The following is a 19,937-nucleotide window of genomic DNA, read 5'->3' on the forward strand; positions in this document are numbered from 1 at the left end:
GAAACCAGAATTCTCTGTTCACACATCATGTTTTTTTTTGTTGAGTATTTTGTGCCTTGGTTGGATTTTTGGAAGATAGCGCATGTCACTTCTTTCAGTGTTTTTTCAGCATTTTTTCAGTGTTTTTTCAACCATAGGAAGTAATGGGTGGTGAAAAAAACGCTGAAAAAACGCACCAAAATTTGCATCAGCGTTTTTTCAGCGTTTTGAGGCCAAAATAGAACGGGGTTCTTTTTTTCACAGAACTTTATGTACATGCATAAATAGAGACAGAAGGATAGTGAAAAAAACGCTGAAAAATGCTAAAATAGCATAAAAAAGCAGCAAAACCTACGTTTTTGACACAGCTGATTTCCGTCCAGAGATTAGGTTTTGCTGCAGATTTGTGACGCTGAAAAACCCAACATGTGTGAACATAGCCTTAAACCTTTACTTTTTCTAGGTGATGCATAACTTGACAACCCAGTGTAAGGCTGTGTGCCCACGATGTGTTTTTTAAGCGTTTCCGCAGCGGCAAAAACGCTGCAGAAGCACTTAAAAAACGCATGGTAGAAGGCCTGCCATGTTCCCCAATGATAATCTGCATGTGCTGTGCACATGCTGTGGAAATTTCCGCTGTGGATTATCATTGCGGAAAAAAACACAACACTGCCAATTATTTTGCGGAAGCGCTGCGTTTTCACCGCCATTGACTTGAATTGGAACGCTTGGATTACTCATCACTGCATCTGTACATGCGGAATCCAAGCGTTTCAATGTGCAGATGGTACCCGGATCTGGAGGACAGGAGACTCTCCTCCGGACCCGGGTACCACAGAACCTGTAAAAAAAAGAATAAAATAAAAAATAAATATTATATTTACCTTCTGATGGCCCATGGTGTGCTTGTCTTCGCTTGCCGGCAGATTGCGGTGGACTGAAGGACCTGCGCTGACGTCATTTAGTCATGTGACGGGTCACGCGACGCTGACGTCGGCAGGTCCTTCAGTGTAGTGTACTGCAATCTGCCGGAAGCCAGGACGGAGCGAATAAAGACTGCGTGGGCCATCAGAAGGTAAGTATATATTTATTTTTTTATTTTTTACCATTCTTTATGGTCACACTATATAAATCTATGCCGGTTGCATGGATTTATATAGTGTGACCAAGTTGTCAAGCACTTTCCAAGTGATGCTAAAATCGCTTGGAAAGCGCTTGACAACCCGCATGCGGAAATGCATGTAAAGAATGCTTCACATCCGCTTGTCCCTGGCAGGAAAACGCATGTACAATCCGCATGTAAAATCCACATGTACAATCCGCATGTACAATCCGCATGTACAATCCGCATGTACAATCCGCCTGCGTTTTTTCTGCCAGGGAGATGCAGAAACGCTCAGGAAAAAATCCGGAGCATTTCTGCATCGTGGGCACATAGCCTAAGTGTAATCAGTGTAAGAGTAAAAAAGACACTTCTAATACACTGATTTTTATTGGGTAGCCCCGTGGCCGGCACAATAGCAGGAATCAGTTCACTAAACATCTAAAATCAAGATGCTCCTGGAACATCCATATCCACAGACACTCGGCGTCTAGATGCTGGAGTATTTATTTCTAATTATTCCAGCTAAAAAATTTAATGATTTGTATGATCTAGCCCAAAATTTTTACTTTGAAGAGGTTTTCCCATGAACAAAGTTATTTTAATTATAGAGCTTGGAATAAAAATAAGTTCCATAATTGGATGTGTTATAAAAAATGTTCCTGTGCCTAGATAATGTTATAAATGTGTCCCTGCTATGTCCTGTATAATGGCTGTGTCTGACCATGGTAAATATATACAGTATATGTACAGTATATATCATATTTAAATATATATTACAGTAGAAGCAAGCATTAGACTATGGAGAATCTGAACCTTAGAAAGCAGAATGCAAAGGAAAGCAATACATTCAAATTAATTATTCAGAGGCATCGAAAAACCTATGCAGTTTTGATACAAAATTTCTAGCTTGGATTGTGGCCTCTCCACTCTTCCTCCAGACTCTGGGACCCTGATTTCCAAGTGAAAATTGTAAGTCTGGGACCTTGTGGAGTGTGTCAATGACTGCCTTATGGACAACTGCCAAGTCAGCAGTCTTCCCCATGATTGTGAAGCCTACTGAAACAGACTAAGGGACCTTTTTAAACCCTTAGGAAGCCTTTGTGGGTGTTTTTTGTTAATTATTCTAATTTACTGAGATAATGACTTTTGTGTCATCATTGGCTGTAAGCCATAATCATTAACATTAACAGAAAGAAACACTTGAAATAGATCGCTCTGTTTGTAATGACTCTATATAATATATGAGTTTCACTTTTTGTATTGAAGAACTGAAATAAATTAACTTTTTGATGATATTCTAATTTAGTGAGATGCACCTGTAACTGATGTAGTTTCAAAGCTGAAATTAAAATCTTACTTTGTATTTCCACAGAACTTTTCCTGAGAGCTAGAGGGCCTCTGATTATTTATTATTAAACCCTTTCTCAATACCCCTGCAGTCCCTGGCCGTTGAATCCTGGACTGAGGCCTCTTGTCCTGTTCTGCCGTTTGCTTCTGTAGAAGACATCGCAGTCCTCTCCTTTCTGGCCTGGCATCTTCCATGTTGTACGATTCTTTGCTGTATGACCAGACTTACAGTGTCAAAATATAATAATATATATATCATGTGATTCACATAGAAATGGGCTAAACATTAGGAAAATAGGCAAACTGAGATCAGGCCCAGTCAGAGGCAGCGACACGGGACTTCAGCACAAACGGAGCTTTTTCTGTTTTGTTATATTTAGTTGTGCAATATAATCATATATTCTTTACATTCAGGCACAAAACACAATTTAACCCTGCACAGATGAGCAAAACTAAATACAAGCTTCCTTGACTATACAGATAGCATATTACCAAGTACCCAAAGCAAAAATAAAAGGGATTTGTGTTACTTTCCAGCAGTAAAGTGCCCAGCTAGACACTAGCAGACCTCAGGAGCAGAATCTCGTAGATGATAGGGTCTCTTAGTCTTCGCCCCAACAAAATCACATGCCTTTTAAAGAGGTCCTGTCACCATGTGAAAAGTGGCCAGTCTTTGCCCTTAAAGGGCTTGTCCAGTACTTTTAAAAATATGCCAATGTGTTTTAATTATAAATAGAAGCTTCTTTATAATTACCTCCTGGTGCTGTTTCTGCCTGTGAGCGGCGCTATCGGTGGCCGCTCTCAAGCAGCACATTACCCCCGGTTGCAGCCGGCTCTGACATCTGCTGACGTCACAACAAGTCCAGGCTGCAGCCGAGGGTCCCTCTTCCGCGTTCCACCGGTGGCTGCTGGGTTGTGAACGGGGTCACCCAGAGCGTCACACCCGGCATCCACCGCACGCTCTCCCTGTTCCCATTCATTGGGAAAGCGAGCGGTGGACGCTGGCTGTGATGCGGGGAATAACCCCGCCCACAACCAAGCAGCCACCGCAGGGACCCCAGCACTGAGTCACGCCTCACTTGACGTGACATCAGAGGGGGGTCACGTGCTGCCTGTGAGCGGCCACCGATAGGCAGAACATTTAGTTTAAGAAGCGGTTGTCATAATAGTGGACAACCCCTTTAAGCATGTACTGTAGACAAATCACACATTTTATTGCACCCAAGCAACGCAGCAAAAACACAAAAAAATATGCAGCAAAAATGCAGAAAACCTGGGTTTTTATTACTTTATTAGCTTTATTAATGAGGGCAGGTTTTGGCAGCAAAAAAAAAAAACACTGTAAAAACGCTGCGTGCGAACATAGCCTAATACACAGGCGAGCAGCAGAATGACTTTGCTAGGAATATCTAGCTTTCTTGGGTGAGATACCGTAAATAGGGAAATATATCAATTCCTGACGACTTATCCTGTTACTGTCTCATTATACATTATGGCAACCCCTAATAGCATTTTCGGACTTCTCACATCATTAATATTAATATAAATTTGCTGTAAAAATTGAGAGTTATGGAAAACTTTATTATTAACGTTCTTCTGCTGCTAAGAGAATTTCTGCTGAACACTTGCCATTAGCTATTGTACAATATCTCACTGATGGTGTGGCTTACTTCTTTTTACTACTTCTTTTACTAACACTGAACCTAAATTTTTGGAGTGGCAAAAAATGAGAATATTCAGCTAGATCTATAACGATCAAATATCAGCAAAATACCCAAGACAGAATAACATGGTGTACATGATTGTTCTTCAATATAGAAATATAGAATGTACCTGTAGGTAAAGGGAGACAGATCATTTTGTTTCCATTTTTTCACAATACCACTGCTGTCGCCGGTGAAAAGTAGCAGTAATTGTTTTGCAGCTGGAAAGAAAAATCATTTACAGTGAGTATACCTGGCAATTTGCACATTTTCCATTCACAGTATTGGAAACCTTCTATTCATATGTAATGTGGCGTGGGGCGGTAGCCGTAGGTGAGGTACTCGTCTGTTGCTCCCCAGCACGTTACATGAAAGTGGGAGTCCTAGATGGGTGTGTGGACTTGGGCAGTGAGGGTGCTACGCCCATGCAGGCCTCATGTAACTGATGTTGCTAGGACCAGGTGTTTCACAGTTCAATGAGGAAGACCACCAGTCAAAAATAAACTTTTTACTGAACGGGAACTTGGTAGGGATTGTGTCCAGGAGATAGCGGGTACAAAGTCTTATGAATGTTTCTTTCACAATTCAAAGCATTTTCCACATTGTTTCCTTCCTTCTCTTCTCTCTTGTCCCCTATCTTTACCTTTCCTCTTTACTCTTTCTACTGGTCCTCTGATTTCACTGTTTCTTATTAATTCACCACAACCCAGCTTGACACTACAGTCCTGTGCAGCATGAGTCAAATAGTTGTCTCGCGGTTCCACGTCATCTTTCCCCTAACGGCTCATACTCATCTGCATTTAAAACGGATGAGTGCACTCCAATAAAAAATTGGATTGCACTCTGACTAATGTTAGTCAATGATTCCATGTTCATCTGTGATTTTTTTCTCAGCTCGGATCAGGTGAGACTCGCAAATGCAAGTCAATGGGTGTGAGAAAAAAAATTGCATGGCACACGGACCACGCATGTGCCGTATGATTTTTACACACCCATCTCATAGGAAACCCGACATTTCATCAGCCGAGTACAGTAAATTCACAGCGTGAAACATCAGAATAGAATAGAATAGAATAGATATAAAAAGAATTTTTAAAAAAATGGCGTGGGGTCCCCCTTATTATTCTTAACTAGCTGAGGGAAAGCCGACAGTTGGGGGCTGATGTTTATAGTCTAGGAAGGGGGTAATAAACATGGAGCTCCCCCAGGCTATAATTATTCTCACAGCTGTCTGCGTAGCCTTTACTGGTTTTTACAAGGGAGGACCCACAAAAAGATGACGTGGGGTTCCCACTATATTTAAAAACCAGCAAAGGCTAAACAGATGCCTGTCTATTACTAACCCCTGGGCTTGATGTCAGCTGACATTAGAAAGCTGACATCAACCCCAATACTATTACTCCACTTGCCACTGCACCAGGGCAAGTGAGAAGAGCCGAGGCTAAGCACCAGAATTGGCGCATGTAATGGATGTGCCATTTCTGGGTCACCTGAGGGCTGATGTTCTTAGTCTAGGAGGGGGCCAATATCCATGGCCCCTTCCTAGGCTATTTAGCTATTTATCTTTTGCTGGTTATTAAATATAAGGGAGCCCCACATCATTTTTTTGGGCGGTCCCCCTTGTAATAAGTAGTAAAGGCTAAGCAGACAGCTGTGAGCTGATATTAATAGCCTGGGAAGCTCCATGTTTACTACCCCCTTCCCAGCTCCCAGCTTTCCGCTTTCCCTCAGCTGGTTAAGAAAAATATGGGTAACCGCGAGCCATTTTTATCTTTTAATTCTTTAATTATTAGCTAAATACATTTACAGTAAACTACACACGCCTGCACTAATTATATATCTCACTGACATATTTCTTACTATTATCTATCTATCTATCTATAATTATATTATGCCAAGAAAATATTTATGAAAGAATTAGTAGCTAAATATCCTCCAACGAAAGAAGGCTGGATTTTGAACATAAAGAAAGAATAAAAAAAACGGAGAGAAAAGGATTTAAGATGCTCTGAGAATGCTGGCTGTGACTGCCTTAGAATGGTGGAGAATAGAGAGAAAAGTGTGGATTGTTATTTTTACTGCATGAAAATAAAATAACAGCATAATTACTAATTTTTTAGCTTGCCCTTAAGAAAAAAATTCTTAAAATTAAAGGAAATTTGCATGTTCCCTCATTTGCTTTTAACCAGCAGATATAGGGTTAATCTATAGCTTAATAGCATTCTAAAGCTGCTTGGCCGCCTTTCTGAAAGTGCAGTCATTGGGAAAAAAATTAACTTTATTGCTCCCGGGAGCTGCAGGTTTTCAGTCAAAGAAGCTTGATGGCATAGCTTCAGTCACTGCTTAGTACACAGTGAGATGTGGCTATAAGCATGCCCTGGCACTTTCATTGACAGCTCACTCTGTAAATGCAAAACTGAAAAGAAAAAAAAAGAATTTACTAATTGTTTTTTTTGGCTGCAAAAAAAATTGAAATACAAACAGGATAGAAAGTCGTACCATCCAAAATGGTGCCAACAAAAACTACAGCTCAGCATGCAAAAAACAAGCCCTCATAAAATATCACCTGAAGAATAAAAAAATGTTTGCCTCTTAGAATGGTGATGACTCGCCCCCTGGGCCGCGGGGTACCTGGGACCTGGCTTCAAGGCAATGCTGGGAGTAGTATTGGCGACCCGGTCCCGTGGCTCAGGGTGGTCAGACCAAGGTTGTGGCGGACTCTGTATCAGTATAATGCAATGTCCCGTGGATTGCGGTCAATAAGAACAGCCGCTGCCGGACCGACCTCTGAGGCTGATGTTGTGAGGGCAGCAGAGTGTAGTATAACTCCCCACGGGAGGAGTCTAGCCTCAGGGCAATGTAGAGCGATGATGGTGGTTGTGGTGCGGGGCGTCCCAGTATTAGTAGTGCTGTATGCGGTGAGAAAGCACAGAGACAAGGTGTTGCAGTTCAGGTTCTTTACTCACAGTTCTCATCCAGGTCACTTGTGCACAGGTAGGACCGCCCGAGCCGTGCTGCGTCCACCAGGCAGGGGGCTCGATCAACCCCCTGGTAATTCCGGAGTGTGGCACAGGACTCCCTTCTGTCCTTTCGTCAGCCGTGCCCCACCAGTGACACTACTTCTGTCCAGCTGCCTCGGGTCTTCTCCTGGGAGGGCTGGGTGCCCACTTTTCTGACCCTATGTGGTGTGCCTTCCTAGTAGGTGTAGTGAGGGGTCGCACCAGTAAATGATCACGACCACCGGTTTTTGGTTAAGGATTAATCACCTCCACCAACTTGGGATCCGGTACCCTGTTCTGCCAACCCGTCACCCGCAATCTCCTGGGTCCTTAGGGTTCCTTCTGCCTTCGTGTCTCTGGGCCCTTCTACACTTTGGGTACTTCTCTTTCTTTGCTGTTCCTTTCTGTTTCTGTTCCTTTCTGTTCCTTTCTGTTTCTGTTCCTTTCTTCTGGCTCTGGCCTTCACCCTAGGCCTGCCTCGTGGAGCTGGGCCCAGACTGAGCCACAGCTCCCTGTCAGCCCTCTCTGGCTGAACTCCTTCTTGTTATGTTCTGCTACCAGAGCTAAGCAAAGAGAGGAGATCTGTCCCTACGATAGAACTCAGCTTAATCCCTACGATGTAACAGGGGACCTGATCCTGCGATCAGACCTGCTAAAGTCCTAAGCTAGTCTGTACGGAGACCTATAGATGTGGGGAAGGAATCCCTACAAGTACTAAGGACTGGGAGGAAAATGGGACACCTCCTAACAGAAATAGTAGCAGACAGACGAACAAACAAAATATATAGAACATAGAGGTCCGTAGACCAAGCAAACTAACAGAGTTAGACACAGAGCACAGGCTAGCTAGAAAGTAGTTATACAATGAAGTCCAGCAAAGCCAGAAGGGCGGAGCAGGATTAAATAGGCCAACAAGGTCATGTGACCAGCAAAGGAAAAAACCTAAGAGCAAGGTTCTAACAGTACCCCCCCTTCTAAGAGGATCCTCCGGATCCCCTAGGACCAGGCTTATCAGGAAATCTCCTGTGAAACACTCTGATAAGTCTGGACGCGGAAACATCATCCGACCTCACCCAAGAGTTATCCTCGGGTCCGAAACCTTTCCAGGCCACAAGATACTGCAAACTACCTCTATACCGTCTAGAGTTAAGGATGCGAGAAATTTCATATTCCCCGTCCTCCACCACTGGAGGAACAGAGGCAGAGGCGTCACAATCCGATACAACCGCTTTTTTCAACAGAGAGACATGAAATACCGGATTAATTCTCCAGGAGGTAGGAACCTCCAACCTAACAGCAGATTGGTTGACAACCTGAAGCACCTTAAAGGGCCCTACAAACTTGGGACCCAATTTCTTAGAAGGAATCCTCAACCGCAGATTCCTAGAGGACAACCAAACCATGTCACCAACAGCGAACAAAACCTCCTGTCGTTTCCTATCAAAGTAGTCTTTAGATTTTCTGTTGGCCTCCTGAAGATTACCACGCACATCCGTCCAAACTCTCTCCAAATCACCGGAAAAATTCTCCTCCTCAGGCACGGCAGATCCCAACTTGGAGAACGACCCAAACGACGGATGTCTCCCAGAACAACAAAAAAAAGGCGAACAACCAGCAGAAGAAGATGTATGGTTGTTAAGAGCAAATTCAGCAAGTGGCAGAAACTCAGACCACCCCTCTTGATTGTCTGCCACAAAACAACGCAAGAACTGCTCAACATCCTGGTTTTTCCTTTCTGTCTGGCCATTAGATTCAGGATGATATCCGGACGAGAACGACAAATGAACTCCCAACCTGTCACAAAAGGCACGCCAAAAACGAGCCACGAACTGAGGACCCCTATCAGAAACAATGTCAGTAGGAATGCCATGAAGTCTGACAATTTCCTTGACAAAGGCCTTAGCGAGAGTTTTAGCGCAGGGCAGTTTGACGAAGGGAACCAAGTGACACATCTTGCTAAAACGGTCCACGACCACCCAGATGACAGTAAAACCCTCAGAGGGGGGAAGGTCAGTTATAAAGTCCATAGCCAAATGTGTCCAAGGAGCACTGGGAACCTCCAAAGGACAAAGCAACCCCGCAGCAGGAGTATGTGAGGACTTAGATCTAGCACATATAGTACATTGACGCACCCACTTAATGACTTCCTTCTGCCATCCAGGCCACCAAAAACTGCGACCCACCAGTCTCTTGGTCTCAGAGATTCCGGGATGACCTGCCAACCGAGATTCGTGACACTCAACAAACAAATCTCTCCTAAAGGTCCCAGGCACAAACAACCTCCCATGAGGAGTGTTAGATGGGGCATTCTCCTGTGCTTTAAGAATCTCATCTTCCAAAACGGAGTCCAAAGCAGCTATCACAACACCTTCTTGTAAAATGTTCTCCTCTTTCTCAGCACCGACTATGGGAGAAAAACTGCGAGACAAGGCATCCACCTTAACATTCTTAGTACCAGGGATGTAAGTAACGGAGAAATTAAACCGCGAGAAAAACAGTGCCCACCTAGCCTGACGGGCATTCAGGCGCTTGGCAGCATCAAGATATATCAGATTTTTATGATCCGTAAGAACCTGAACGGGAAATTCCGCACCTTCCAAGAAGTGGCGCCAGTGTTCAAATGCGAGTTTATTAGCCAATAATTCCCGATTACCAATATCGTAATTCAGTTCAGTCTCCGAAAATTTTTTTGAAAAAAAGGCACAGGGATGTAATCCATCCCCGTTATCCTGAGACAATACTGCGCCAACCCCCACAGAGGAAGCATCAACCTCAACCAAAAACGGCTTAGTCACATCAGGCTGCATAAGGATGGGAGCAGAGGTGAACCTCTCCTTGAGATACACAAAAGCTTCAATGGCCTCAGAAGACCACTGAACCGCATCAGCACCTTTCCTGGTGAGATCGGTCAGAGGTTTGACAATACTAGAAAATTTTTTTATGAATTTTCTGTAATAATTGGCGAAACCTAAAAACCTCTGTATCGATTTCAAACCAATAGGCCTAGGCCATTCCTGTACAGCTTGAACTTTAACCGGGTCCATCTCAAAACCTTCGCTGGAGATAATGTAACCCAAAAAACTAATTCTCTGTACAGCGAACTCACATTTCTCCAGCTTAGCAAAAAGCGAATTGTCCATTAATAACTGTAATACCTCACGTACGCTCCGCCAATGAGACTCCATATCCGGCGAATAAATCAAAATGTCATCCAAATACACAACCACATTTTTGCCGATCAAAGGTCTAAGGATGTCATTAATAAGATTCTGAAAAAATGCAGGAGCATTAGTAAGACCAAAAGGCATAACCAGATTCTCAAAATGACCCACAGGAGTGTTAAAAGCAGTCTTCCATTCGTCACCCTCCTTCATGCGCAACAGATTGTATGCCCCCTTAAGGTCAATTTTAGAGAACCACTTGGCCCCCATTAACTGGTTAAACAGATCAGGAATCAATGGCAGTGGGTAAGGATTGCGTACAGTAATTTTGTTAATCTCACGAAAATCCAAACAAGGACGTAAACCGCCGTCCTTTTTTTTACAAAAAAAAATCCAACCGCCACAGGAGACTTAGAGGGCCTAATGTGACCGGCGGCCAAACTTGTCTGTATGTATTCCTCCAAAGCCTTCCTCTCAGGAATAGTAAGGTTAAATAAACGACTTTTAGGAAGAGTCGCTCCAGGGACAAATTCAATAGAACAATCATAGTCTCTATGGGGAGGCAAAACCTGCGATTCCTTCTCAGAAAAAACTCTCCAAAAATCCTGAATAGGAACAGGCAATTCTCCCCTATCCAAAGCTGCAATACGCCCGTTACAACACTTGTCATAACATTTATGGCTCCAGGATTTAATTTCACTGGTAGACCAATCCAGTACAGGATTGTGAAATTTTAACCAGGGCAATCCCAATATTACTGGAGAAGGCAAGTTATTCAAAACTACCAAATCCAATTTCTCATGGTGAACACCATTAATAGTGAGAGGAAATTCACAGACCTTGAGAGTAATATTCTTCAAAGGGGAACCATCCACAGAAACCACAGCAATGGGGGATGATAAAGGTTCGGGTTTTAAATTGAGTCTTTCCAAGAATCCCCCATCAATTACATTCAGAGTAGACCCACAATCAACAAACACCCGAAATTCCATTAATTTTTCCTGAGCAATCGTGGAAGCAGCTAAAAATACACCCTTGGAATTTAAACAGGCAATACGGGCATGACTGACCATTTTTTTTTCTTTCTTCATACGAAGCTCACAGCCTTTAATCAAATGACCAGATTTTCCGCAATAGAAACACAAGCCTTCAGAAAATCTACGGTCTTTTTCTTGAGAGCGAGGTGCCACCGATCCAATCTCCATCGGTTCACCACTGTTAGTACACACATTCTCATAACCAGAAACTGACATAGCAGAGGATTTGCTCTCATTAACCCTTGCACGCAGTCTCCTATCCACCCGTATAGCTAATTGCATAGCCTGTTGCAAATCTTCAGGTGTAGGATAAGCAATTAGCAGGTCTTTAACCCTTTCATTGAGCCCAGCAAGAAATAGACTTTTCAGAGCAGAATCGTTCCACCCTGTTTGAGTAGACCAACGACGGAAATGAGTACAATATTTTTCCACATTACCTGATCCCTGTCTCAAACGTCTTAACTCAGTCTCAGCTGATGAGACACGGTCAGGATCATCATATAATAGTCCCAAAGCAGAAAAAAAACTATCCACTGATCTGAAGCATGTATCACTAGGTTGCAAAGAAAAGGCCCACTCCTGAGGCTCTTTGCGCAAAAGTGACATTATGAACCCTATGCGCTGGGATTCATCCCCAGAGGACTTGGGTCTCAAACGAAAATACAATAAGCAAGCATTTTTAAATGAAAAAAATTCTCGGTGTTCACCAAAAAATAAATCCGGCAAACATACCTTAGGCTCCAAGAAATGTGCTCCAGGACAGTTACTCACGTGCTGACGGAGCTCGGCCACCTCCAGAGAGAGTCCCTGCAGGTGTTTAGCCAAATCCTGAACCGACACCATGATGGAACAGAAAAATCTTTCCTTAGAGAATTTGCAGGCTGGACTTACTGTTATGTTCTGCTACCAGAGCTAAGGAAAGAGAGGAGATCTGTCCCTACGATAGAACTCAGCTTAATCCCTACGATGTAACAGGGGACCTGATCCTGCGATCAGACCTGCTAAAGTCCTAAGCTAGTCTGTACGGAGACCTATAGATGTGGGGAAGGAATCCCTACAAGTACTAAGGACTGGGAGGAAAATGGGACACCTCCTAACAGAAATAGTAGCAGACAGACGAACAAACAAAATATATAGAACATAGAGGTCCGTAGACCAAGCAAACTAACAGAGTTAGATACAGAGCACAGGCTAGCTAGAAAGTAGTTATACAATGAAGTCCAGCAAAGCCAGAAGGGCGGAGCAGGATTAAATAGGCCAACAAGGTCATGTGACCAGCAAAGGAAAAAACCTAAGAGCAAGGTTCTAACACTTCTCTCACTCCACTGACTGAACTGAACAACCCAGAACTAAGATGGTGCCCACCTTATATACTTTCCCCTAGTGTGTGAGCTCAGGTGACAGCAACAAATGAGCTCCTACCTATGCTCAGAAACCGTCCCCTCCTGCTCCTACATCACTGGGCATTCCTCCCCCCCTCCCCACTCCAGCCAGGGACATGGTCTGTCGTGCCTGCATTACTATATAAATGGGAGCACCGTTGAGCTGTCCCCCGGAAATGGGGTGTGTGTGATGCATGCAGCTAACTGAGTCCTGGTCCACACCCCATCCTTACCCGGGAGTGGAATATCACACCTCTGGCAGAGCTACAGTGACACCGACTAAAATTTTTTTTAAAATAGTAAAACATATATAAATTTGGTGTCACTATAATGGTGCTGACCCACAGAACAATGTTTCCATTTCATTATTCCTTTGACATGAACGTCGTAAAAACAGAAACAACAAAAAATAAGTACAGAACTGCTGTTTTTCGTGTTTTTTTTTCAATGAAGACACAGGGATCTCTCGTGGGCAGAATACTACTCAGACAACACAAGGTGAGGGTAAAACAGTGTGGCAATACCTTATTGAACCACCAAACAGACAATAACAGACAGAAACAGACAAATACCCAAGATGGTGCAAAATTACACAGTCTCACCCTTCCGCTGACTCGACGGGATTAACACCGCTGAAACTTTGCGACTTCCAGGGTTGACTACCTATTACGGATCCGGGTGGTGGAACCTCTGTGCTGCGGTGCAAGGAGGGACCCAGAGTGGCGTAACTAATTATCAACTCGGACCGATCCTGGTCGTACGGCGGCTAACGACTCCGTGACCAGGGAGGGACCGAGCAGAGGGACCAGGTGCTACTCTGGGGACGACCTTGTAAGAGAGCAGGTGACTCCCACGGGTCAGATGGCTGAGACTGACCGATACTGCAGATGGGCACAGCAGGCAGGCTGACGAGAGGTCCGGGTAGATGAACTGGCAGAGACAGCAGGCGGCAGGTGAAAGTCTCTAGGTAGGCTGTCAGGTGGTCATGGCAAGTGACGGACAGGAGCCTCCGGGTAGGCAGACAGGTGGTCACGGCAAGTGACAGGCGGGAGCCTCCGGGTAGGCAGACAGGTGGTCACGGCAAGTGACAGGCGGGAGCCTCTAGGTAGGCTGTCAGGTGGTCACGGCAAGTGATGGGCAGGAGCCTCTGGGTAGGCAGACAGGTGGTCACGGCAAGTGACAGGCGGGAGCCTCTAGGTAGGCTGTCAGGTGGTCACGGCAAGTGACGGGCAGAAGCCTCCGGGTAGGCAGACAGGTGGTCACGGCAAGTGACAGGCGGGAGCCTCCAGGTAGGCTGACAGGTAACAGGCAGGTGCTCCCAGGTAAGCAGGTGGGCAAAGCCCATAGACAGACTGGCGGACTGAATGGAAGACAGACTGCCGGGCTGGAGAGTAGTCAGGCTGGTGAACTGGACTGATAGTCAGGCTGGCGGGCAGGACTAGTAGTCAGGCTAGCAGTGGGACCTGAGGGCTGAAGCAGAGGTAAGTAAACTGTGCATAAACTATTGCTCGGGCACCTCCATTTTGGAGGCGGTGCCTTATATATGGGAGGACCTCCGGCAATTGGCCGGGGACTCCTTAGGGCAGCAGAAGCAGGAAGAGGAGCGCTGGAGGACACCAGGCAGGGAGCGCGGGGGTGAGAGGGACGGCGTCTCTGCCTGGCAGAGGGCAGAGGCGCCGATGCTACAGTACCCCCCCTTACGCCCCCTCTTTTTTAGGCCAGAAAGAAATTTTCAAGAAGAAGCAGGGCATGAATGTTCTCCCTGGGTTCCCAAGTTCTCTCCTCTGGGCCAAACCCCTTCCAATGCACCAGAAAAAAGGTTTTTCCTCTTACCCTCTTGGTGGCCAGAATGTTCTCTATCTCAAAAACGTCCTCAGAGGAAACCGGAGCAGGGGGAGTACCTGGATTGTTGGAAAAAGAATTAAACAAAACTGGTTTGAGGAGAGATACGTGGAAGGAGTTGGGAATCCGTAAGGTGGCCGGGAGTTTTAACTTGTAGGCCACTGGGTTGATTTGTTTGAGGACTTCAAATGGACTGATGAACCGAGGACCCAACTTGTAGGAGGGTATTTTGAGCCGAACATGTTTGGAGGAGAGCCAAACCTTGTCTCCCGGACGGAATTGAGGCGGATCAAGACGTCTCTTGTCAGCATATCTCTTCATCCGCTCGGAGGACTGAAGAAGTGCGGACCTAGTATTCTCCCAAATGGTGGAAAATTCGCTGACCAGAGACTCCGCGGCAGGGTTGTCCACAGAAGCGGAGACGGGAAATGGAATCCGGGGATGTTGACCATAGACTACAAAGGACGGGGACTTGGAAGTCGATTCGCTCTTATGGTTGTTGTAGGAGAATTCGGCCCATGGTAGGAGGTCCACCCAATCGGTATGGTGAGCATTAACAAAGTGCCGGAGGTAGCTGGTAAGGATCTGGTTGATACGCTCCACTTGGCCATTAGACTGTGGATGGTAAGCGGAGGAGAAATCCAGGGTGACATCCAGCAGCTTACACGTAGCTCTCCAGAACCGTGAGGTGAACTGAACCCCTCGATCCGACACAATGTGGAGGGGTAGGCCATGGAGACGGAAAATGTGAAGGAAGAAGTCCTTAGCCAGCTCTGATGCAGACGGGACACCAGGCAGAGGGATGAAGTGGGCCATTTTAGAAAAGCGGTCGGCGACCACCCAAATGACTGTACAGCCGGCAGAAACAGGGAGATCTGTAATAAAGTCCATAGCAATGTGTTGTCAAGGGGCAGCAGGTACGGGAAGAGGCAGGAGGTGACCGGCTGGAAGATGTCTGGGAACTTTGTTGCGGGCACAAGACGGACAGGCCGAGACGAAGTCTACTACATCCTTGCGCAAGGTGGGCCACCAGTAATGCCGGGTAATGAGCAGGAAAGTCTTCTTCTGACCGGCATGGCCGGCTAGTTTAGATGAATGACCCCAGGGAAGAATCTTCTCCCGATCTGGAACTGCTACAAACTTCTTACCGGGTGGGAGACGAGTCAGATCTAAGGGGGCCATACTCATTACTTTGGAGGGGTCGATGATGTGCGTAGGCTCCTCCTCTAGATCGGAGGACAGGAAGGATCGGGACAAGGCGTCAGCTTTTACATTCTTGTCCGCCGGGCGGAAATGTAGGATAAAGTCGAAGCGAGCGAAGAACAAAGACCACTGGGCCTGACGCGGATTGAGTCTTTGGGCATTCTGGAGATATGCAAGATTTTTGTGATCAGTATAGATGATCACTGGGTATAGAGCCCCTTCAAGCAGGTAACGCTACTCCTCCAGCGCCAATTTGATGGCTAGCAGTTCTTGGTCTCCTATGGAGTAGTTGCGCTCAGACAAGGAGAAGAGTTTGGAGAAGAAGCCGCAGGTTACCATTCTCCCGGATGAAGATTTTTGGGTGAGCACCGCTCCGGCGGAGGAAGCATCAACCTCCAGGAAGAACTGTTTGTTGCAGTCTGGACGGTGCAGCACTGGGGCAGAGGAGAAGGCTTGCTTTAAGGAAAGGAAGGCCTCCTCAGCTTCGGGCGGCCATACCTTGGGATTTGCTCCATTACGGGTGAGCGCAGAGATGGGAGCAGTCCGAGAAGAGAAGTGCGGGATGAAGAGACGGTAGTAGTTGGCGAAGCCCAGGAATCGCTGAATCGCCTTCAACCCCTCCGGACGGGGCCATTTTAAGACGGCAGAGAGCTTCTCGGGGTCCATTTGTAGACCTGTCTGGGAGATAATATAACCCAGGAACGAAAGGGAGGTCTGCTCGAAGAGGCACTTCTCAAATTTGGCTTAGAGGTGATTCTGCCTGAGCCTAAGCAGGACCTGACGAACATCCCTCCGGTGTGTGGGAAGGTCCGGAGAGAAGACCAAGATGTCGTCCAGGTACACCACCACGCAGGAATATAGAAGATCACGGAAGATGTCATTGACTAATTCTTGGAAGACGGCGGGGGCATTGCAGAGACCGAAGGGCATTACACGGTATTCATAGTGACCGTCCCGGGTACTGAATGCCGTCTTCCACTCGTCTCCTTGACGGATCCGGACCAGGTTATATACCCCACGTAGATCCAGCTTGGAAAAGATCCTAGCGCCCTTAAGGTGGTCAAACAACTCAGAGATGAGTGGCAGGGGTTATTTGTTTTTGACCGAGATTTGGTTAAGTCCTCGATAGTCTATACAGGGGCGTAGTGAACCATCCTTCTTCTTGACGAAGAAGAATCCGGCTCCAGCCGGGGAGGTAGATTTCCGGATGAATCCCCTAGCCAGATTCTCCTTAATGTATTACGACATGGCCCGGGTTTCAGCCGACGACAACGGGTCTATACGCCCACGGGGTGGAGTGGCACCGGGTACCAGGTCGATCGGGCAATCATATGGCCTATGAGGTGGCAGTTTCTCTGCTTCCTTTTTGTCGAAGACATCTGCATAGAACCAGTAAGGTGCCGGTAAACCGGGTAGATTAGCCGGGGTGAGGGGCGGACGAACCGGGCGGACCGTGACCAGGCAGGTCTCATGGGAATCCTGCCGCCAACGGAGAACTTCACCAGATTGCCAGTTCAGCACGTGTTCATGTCTCTGAAGCCAGGGTAGACCTAGCAATAGGGAGTGAGAGAGACCAGAAAGCACATGGAAGGAGATTCTCTCAGAGTGCAGCATTCCCACCTGCAGGGTTATAGGTTCTGTGACGAGCAGGATGGTCACCGGATGGAGTCTTCCATCCACAGAGGCGACTGCCAAAGGTTCAGCCAGAGGTTTGGTGGGAATGTGATATTTCTCTACCAGGGATTAGGAAATGAGGTTCCCAGCAGCTCCGGAATCTAGGTGTGCAATTTCAAAGTAGCGGTTCTCTTCCCAGGAGATGGAGACAGACAAAGTCAGGGAAGGAGAGGGTTTACTTTTGCCTAGGACGACCTCTCCGAGCGGTCCTAGGTACTGGCGTTTCCCGGCTTCACCGGGCAGGAACGGATGAAGTGCTCCTTACTGCCAGAATAGAAACAGCTCCCCTCGGCTCGGCGTTACTCTTTGCGAGATTTGACCATCTTGGTCTGGTCGACTTGCATAGGTTCGGGCGAGCGTGCCCGGGGAGTAGCTAATTGAGAGACAGGTATCTGGACAGGCGGAGCAAGGCGAGGAAATCTTCGCTCCCGGGTAGTCTCTTTAGCATGCTCCAGGAAACGGATGTCGATCCGGGTAGCTAGCGACACCAGGTCATCCAGGGTGGTAGGAATGTCCCGGCCGGCCAACTCATCCTTAATCCGACCCTCCCAGAAGATGGACACCAGGGCCTCATTGTCCCAGGCAAGCTCAGAAGCGAGGGTATGGAACTGTATGGCATACTGGCCCACGGTGAGACTCCCTTGGCGGAGACGGAGCATAGAGGAGGCAGTAGAGGATTTTCGCCCTGGTTCATCGAAGACTTTCCGGAAAGCAGCGAGGAAAGACGATAGATCGGACACCAGGGGATCCCCTCTCTCCCACAGGGGATTTAGCCATGCCAGTGCCTCCCCAGTGAGATGGGACATGATGAATGCCACCTTGGCCCGGTCGGAGATGAACTGATGTGCCAAGAGTTCAAAGTGCAGGGTGCACTGGTTTATGAAACCTTGAGCTAAAGCGGGGCTGCCAGCAAAACGTGGAGGTGCTGAGAGCCGGGGTCCATAGCCGGACGCCATAATAGGACTGGGTTGTGGTGCCGCGGAAGCAGGCGCTACTTGACCAGAGACGGACACAGACGGGTCGGACAATGCGCCTAGGCGAGAGTTAACAGACCGCAGGAAGGATAGGACCGACTCCTGTTGAGCTCCCTGACGTAAGACCTCCTGGTGCAGGTCGGAGATTGCGGGGGTCTGGGGGCCACCAGGTTCCATGGCCAGAGCAAACTGTTACGGATCCGGGTGGTGGAACCTCTTTGCTGTGGTGCTAGGAGGGACCCAGAGGGGCTTAACTAAGTATCAACTCAGACCGACCCTGGTCGTACGGCGGCTAACGACTCCGTGACCAGGGAGGGACCGAGCAGAGGGACCAGGTGCTACTCTGGAGATGACCTTGTAAGAGAGCAGGTGACTCCCACGGGTCAGATGGCTGAGACTGACCGATACTGCAGATGGGCACAGCAGGCAGGCTGACGAGAGGTTCGGGTAGATGAACTGGCAGAGACAGTATGCGGCAGGCGAAAGTCTCTAGGTAGGCTGTCAGGTGGTCACGGCAAGTGACGGGCAGGAGCCTCCGGGTAGGCAGACAGGTGGTCATGGCAAGTGACAAGTGGGAGCCTCCGGGTAGGCAGACAGGTGGTCACGGCAAGTGACAGGCGGGAGCCTCTAGGTAGGCTGTCAGGTGGTCACGGCAAGTGATGGGCAGGAGCCTCTGGGTAGGCAGACAGGTGGTCACGGCAAGTGACAGGCGGGAGCCTCTAGGTAGGCTGTGAGGTGGTCACGGCAAGTGACAGGCGGGAGCCTCCAGGTAGGCTGACAGGTAACAGGCAGGTGCTCCCAGGTAAGCAGGTGGGTGAAGCCCATAGACAGACTGGCCGACTGAACCTAAGACAGACTGTCGGGCTGGAGAGTAGTCAGACTGGCGGACTGGACTGATAGTCAGGCTGGCGGGCAGGACTAGTAGTCAGGCTAGCAGCGGGACCTGAGGGCTGAAGCAGAGGTAAGTAAACTGTGCATAAACTATTGCTCGGGCACCTCCATTTTGGAGGAGGTGCCTTATATATGGGAGGACCTCGGGCAATTGGCCGGGGACTCCTTAGGGCGGCGCGCGCGGCCCCTTTAAGAGGAAGGGAGCACGCGCGTGCCCTAAGCACAGTGCCCAGGAAGCTGCGTGCGCCGGCAGCAGAAGCAGGAAGAGGAGCACTGGAGGACGCCAGGCAGGGAGCGCGGCGGTGAGAGGGACAGCGTCTCTGCCTGGCAGAGGGCAGAGACGCCGATGCTACACTACCCCACCAGTGGCACCTTGCTTTTGGCGGGCACCCATAGAGAGGAGGTAACGACAAGCTTAGGAAGCTGACAATCCATTGAGGTATGTGACCAGGTAATAGGAGTGTCCCTACCTAGCTACCCCAAACATATGCATGGGTTCCAGGTGACCAGAGGGTCCCAACCTGGCTGTCCAAAACATCTTCATGGGACCAGGTGACTAGAGGGTCCTAACCAGGTTTCCCCAAACGTATCCCTGGGAGTAGATGTCCGGAGGGTCATCATCCTGGCTTCCCCAAACATG

The 19,937-nt window shown here is 47.6% G+C and overlaps 1 protein-coding gene across 4 annotated transcripts in view; it reads right to left on the reverse strand.

Moving 5' to 3' along the window:
• The window catches only part of LOC141165512 (uncharacterized), a 139,872-nt gene that overhangs the window by 33,211 nt on the left and 86,724 nt on the right, over nt 1-19,937 (reverse strand). For 3 of the 4 annotated variants that reach the window (XM_073651168.1, XM_073651165.1, XM_073651167.1), the window contains exons 9-10: nt 4,265-4,355; nt 2,442-2,642 (exon numbers count right to left, since the gene is read on the reverse strand). In XM_073651168.1, the coding sequence (XP_073507269.1) occupies nt 2,442-2,642; nt 4,265-4,355 (292 nt within the window). The remainder of the gene's footprint in view (nt 1-2,441; nt 2,643-4,264; nt 4,356-19,937) is intronic. The other variant, XM_073651169.1, reaches the window with a different exon arrangement.

This window comes from Phyllobates terribilis, unplaced genomic scaffold (assembly GCF_046119375.1).
Source record: "Phyllobates terribilis strain yellow unplaced genomic scaffold, ASM4611937v1 Scaffold_11__3_contigs__length_659146591, whole genome shotgun sequence".
NCBI lineage: Eukaryota > Metazoa > Chordata > Amphibia > Anura > Dendrobatidae > Phyllobates > Phyllobates terribilis.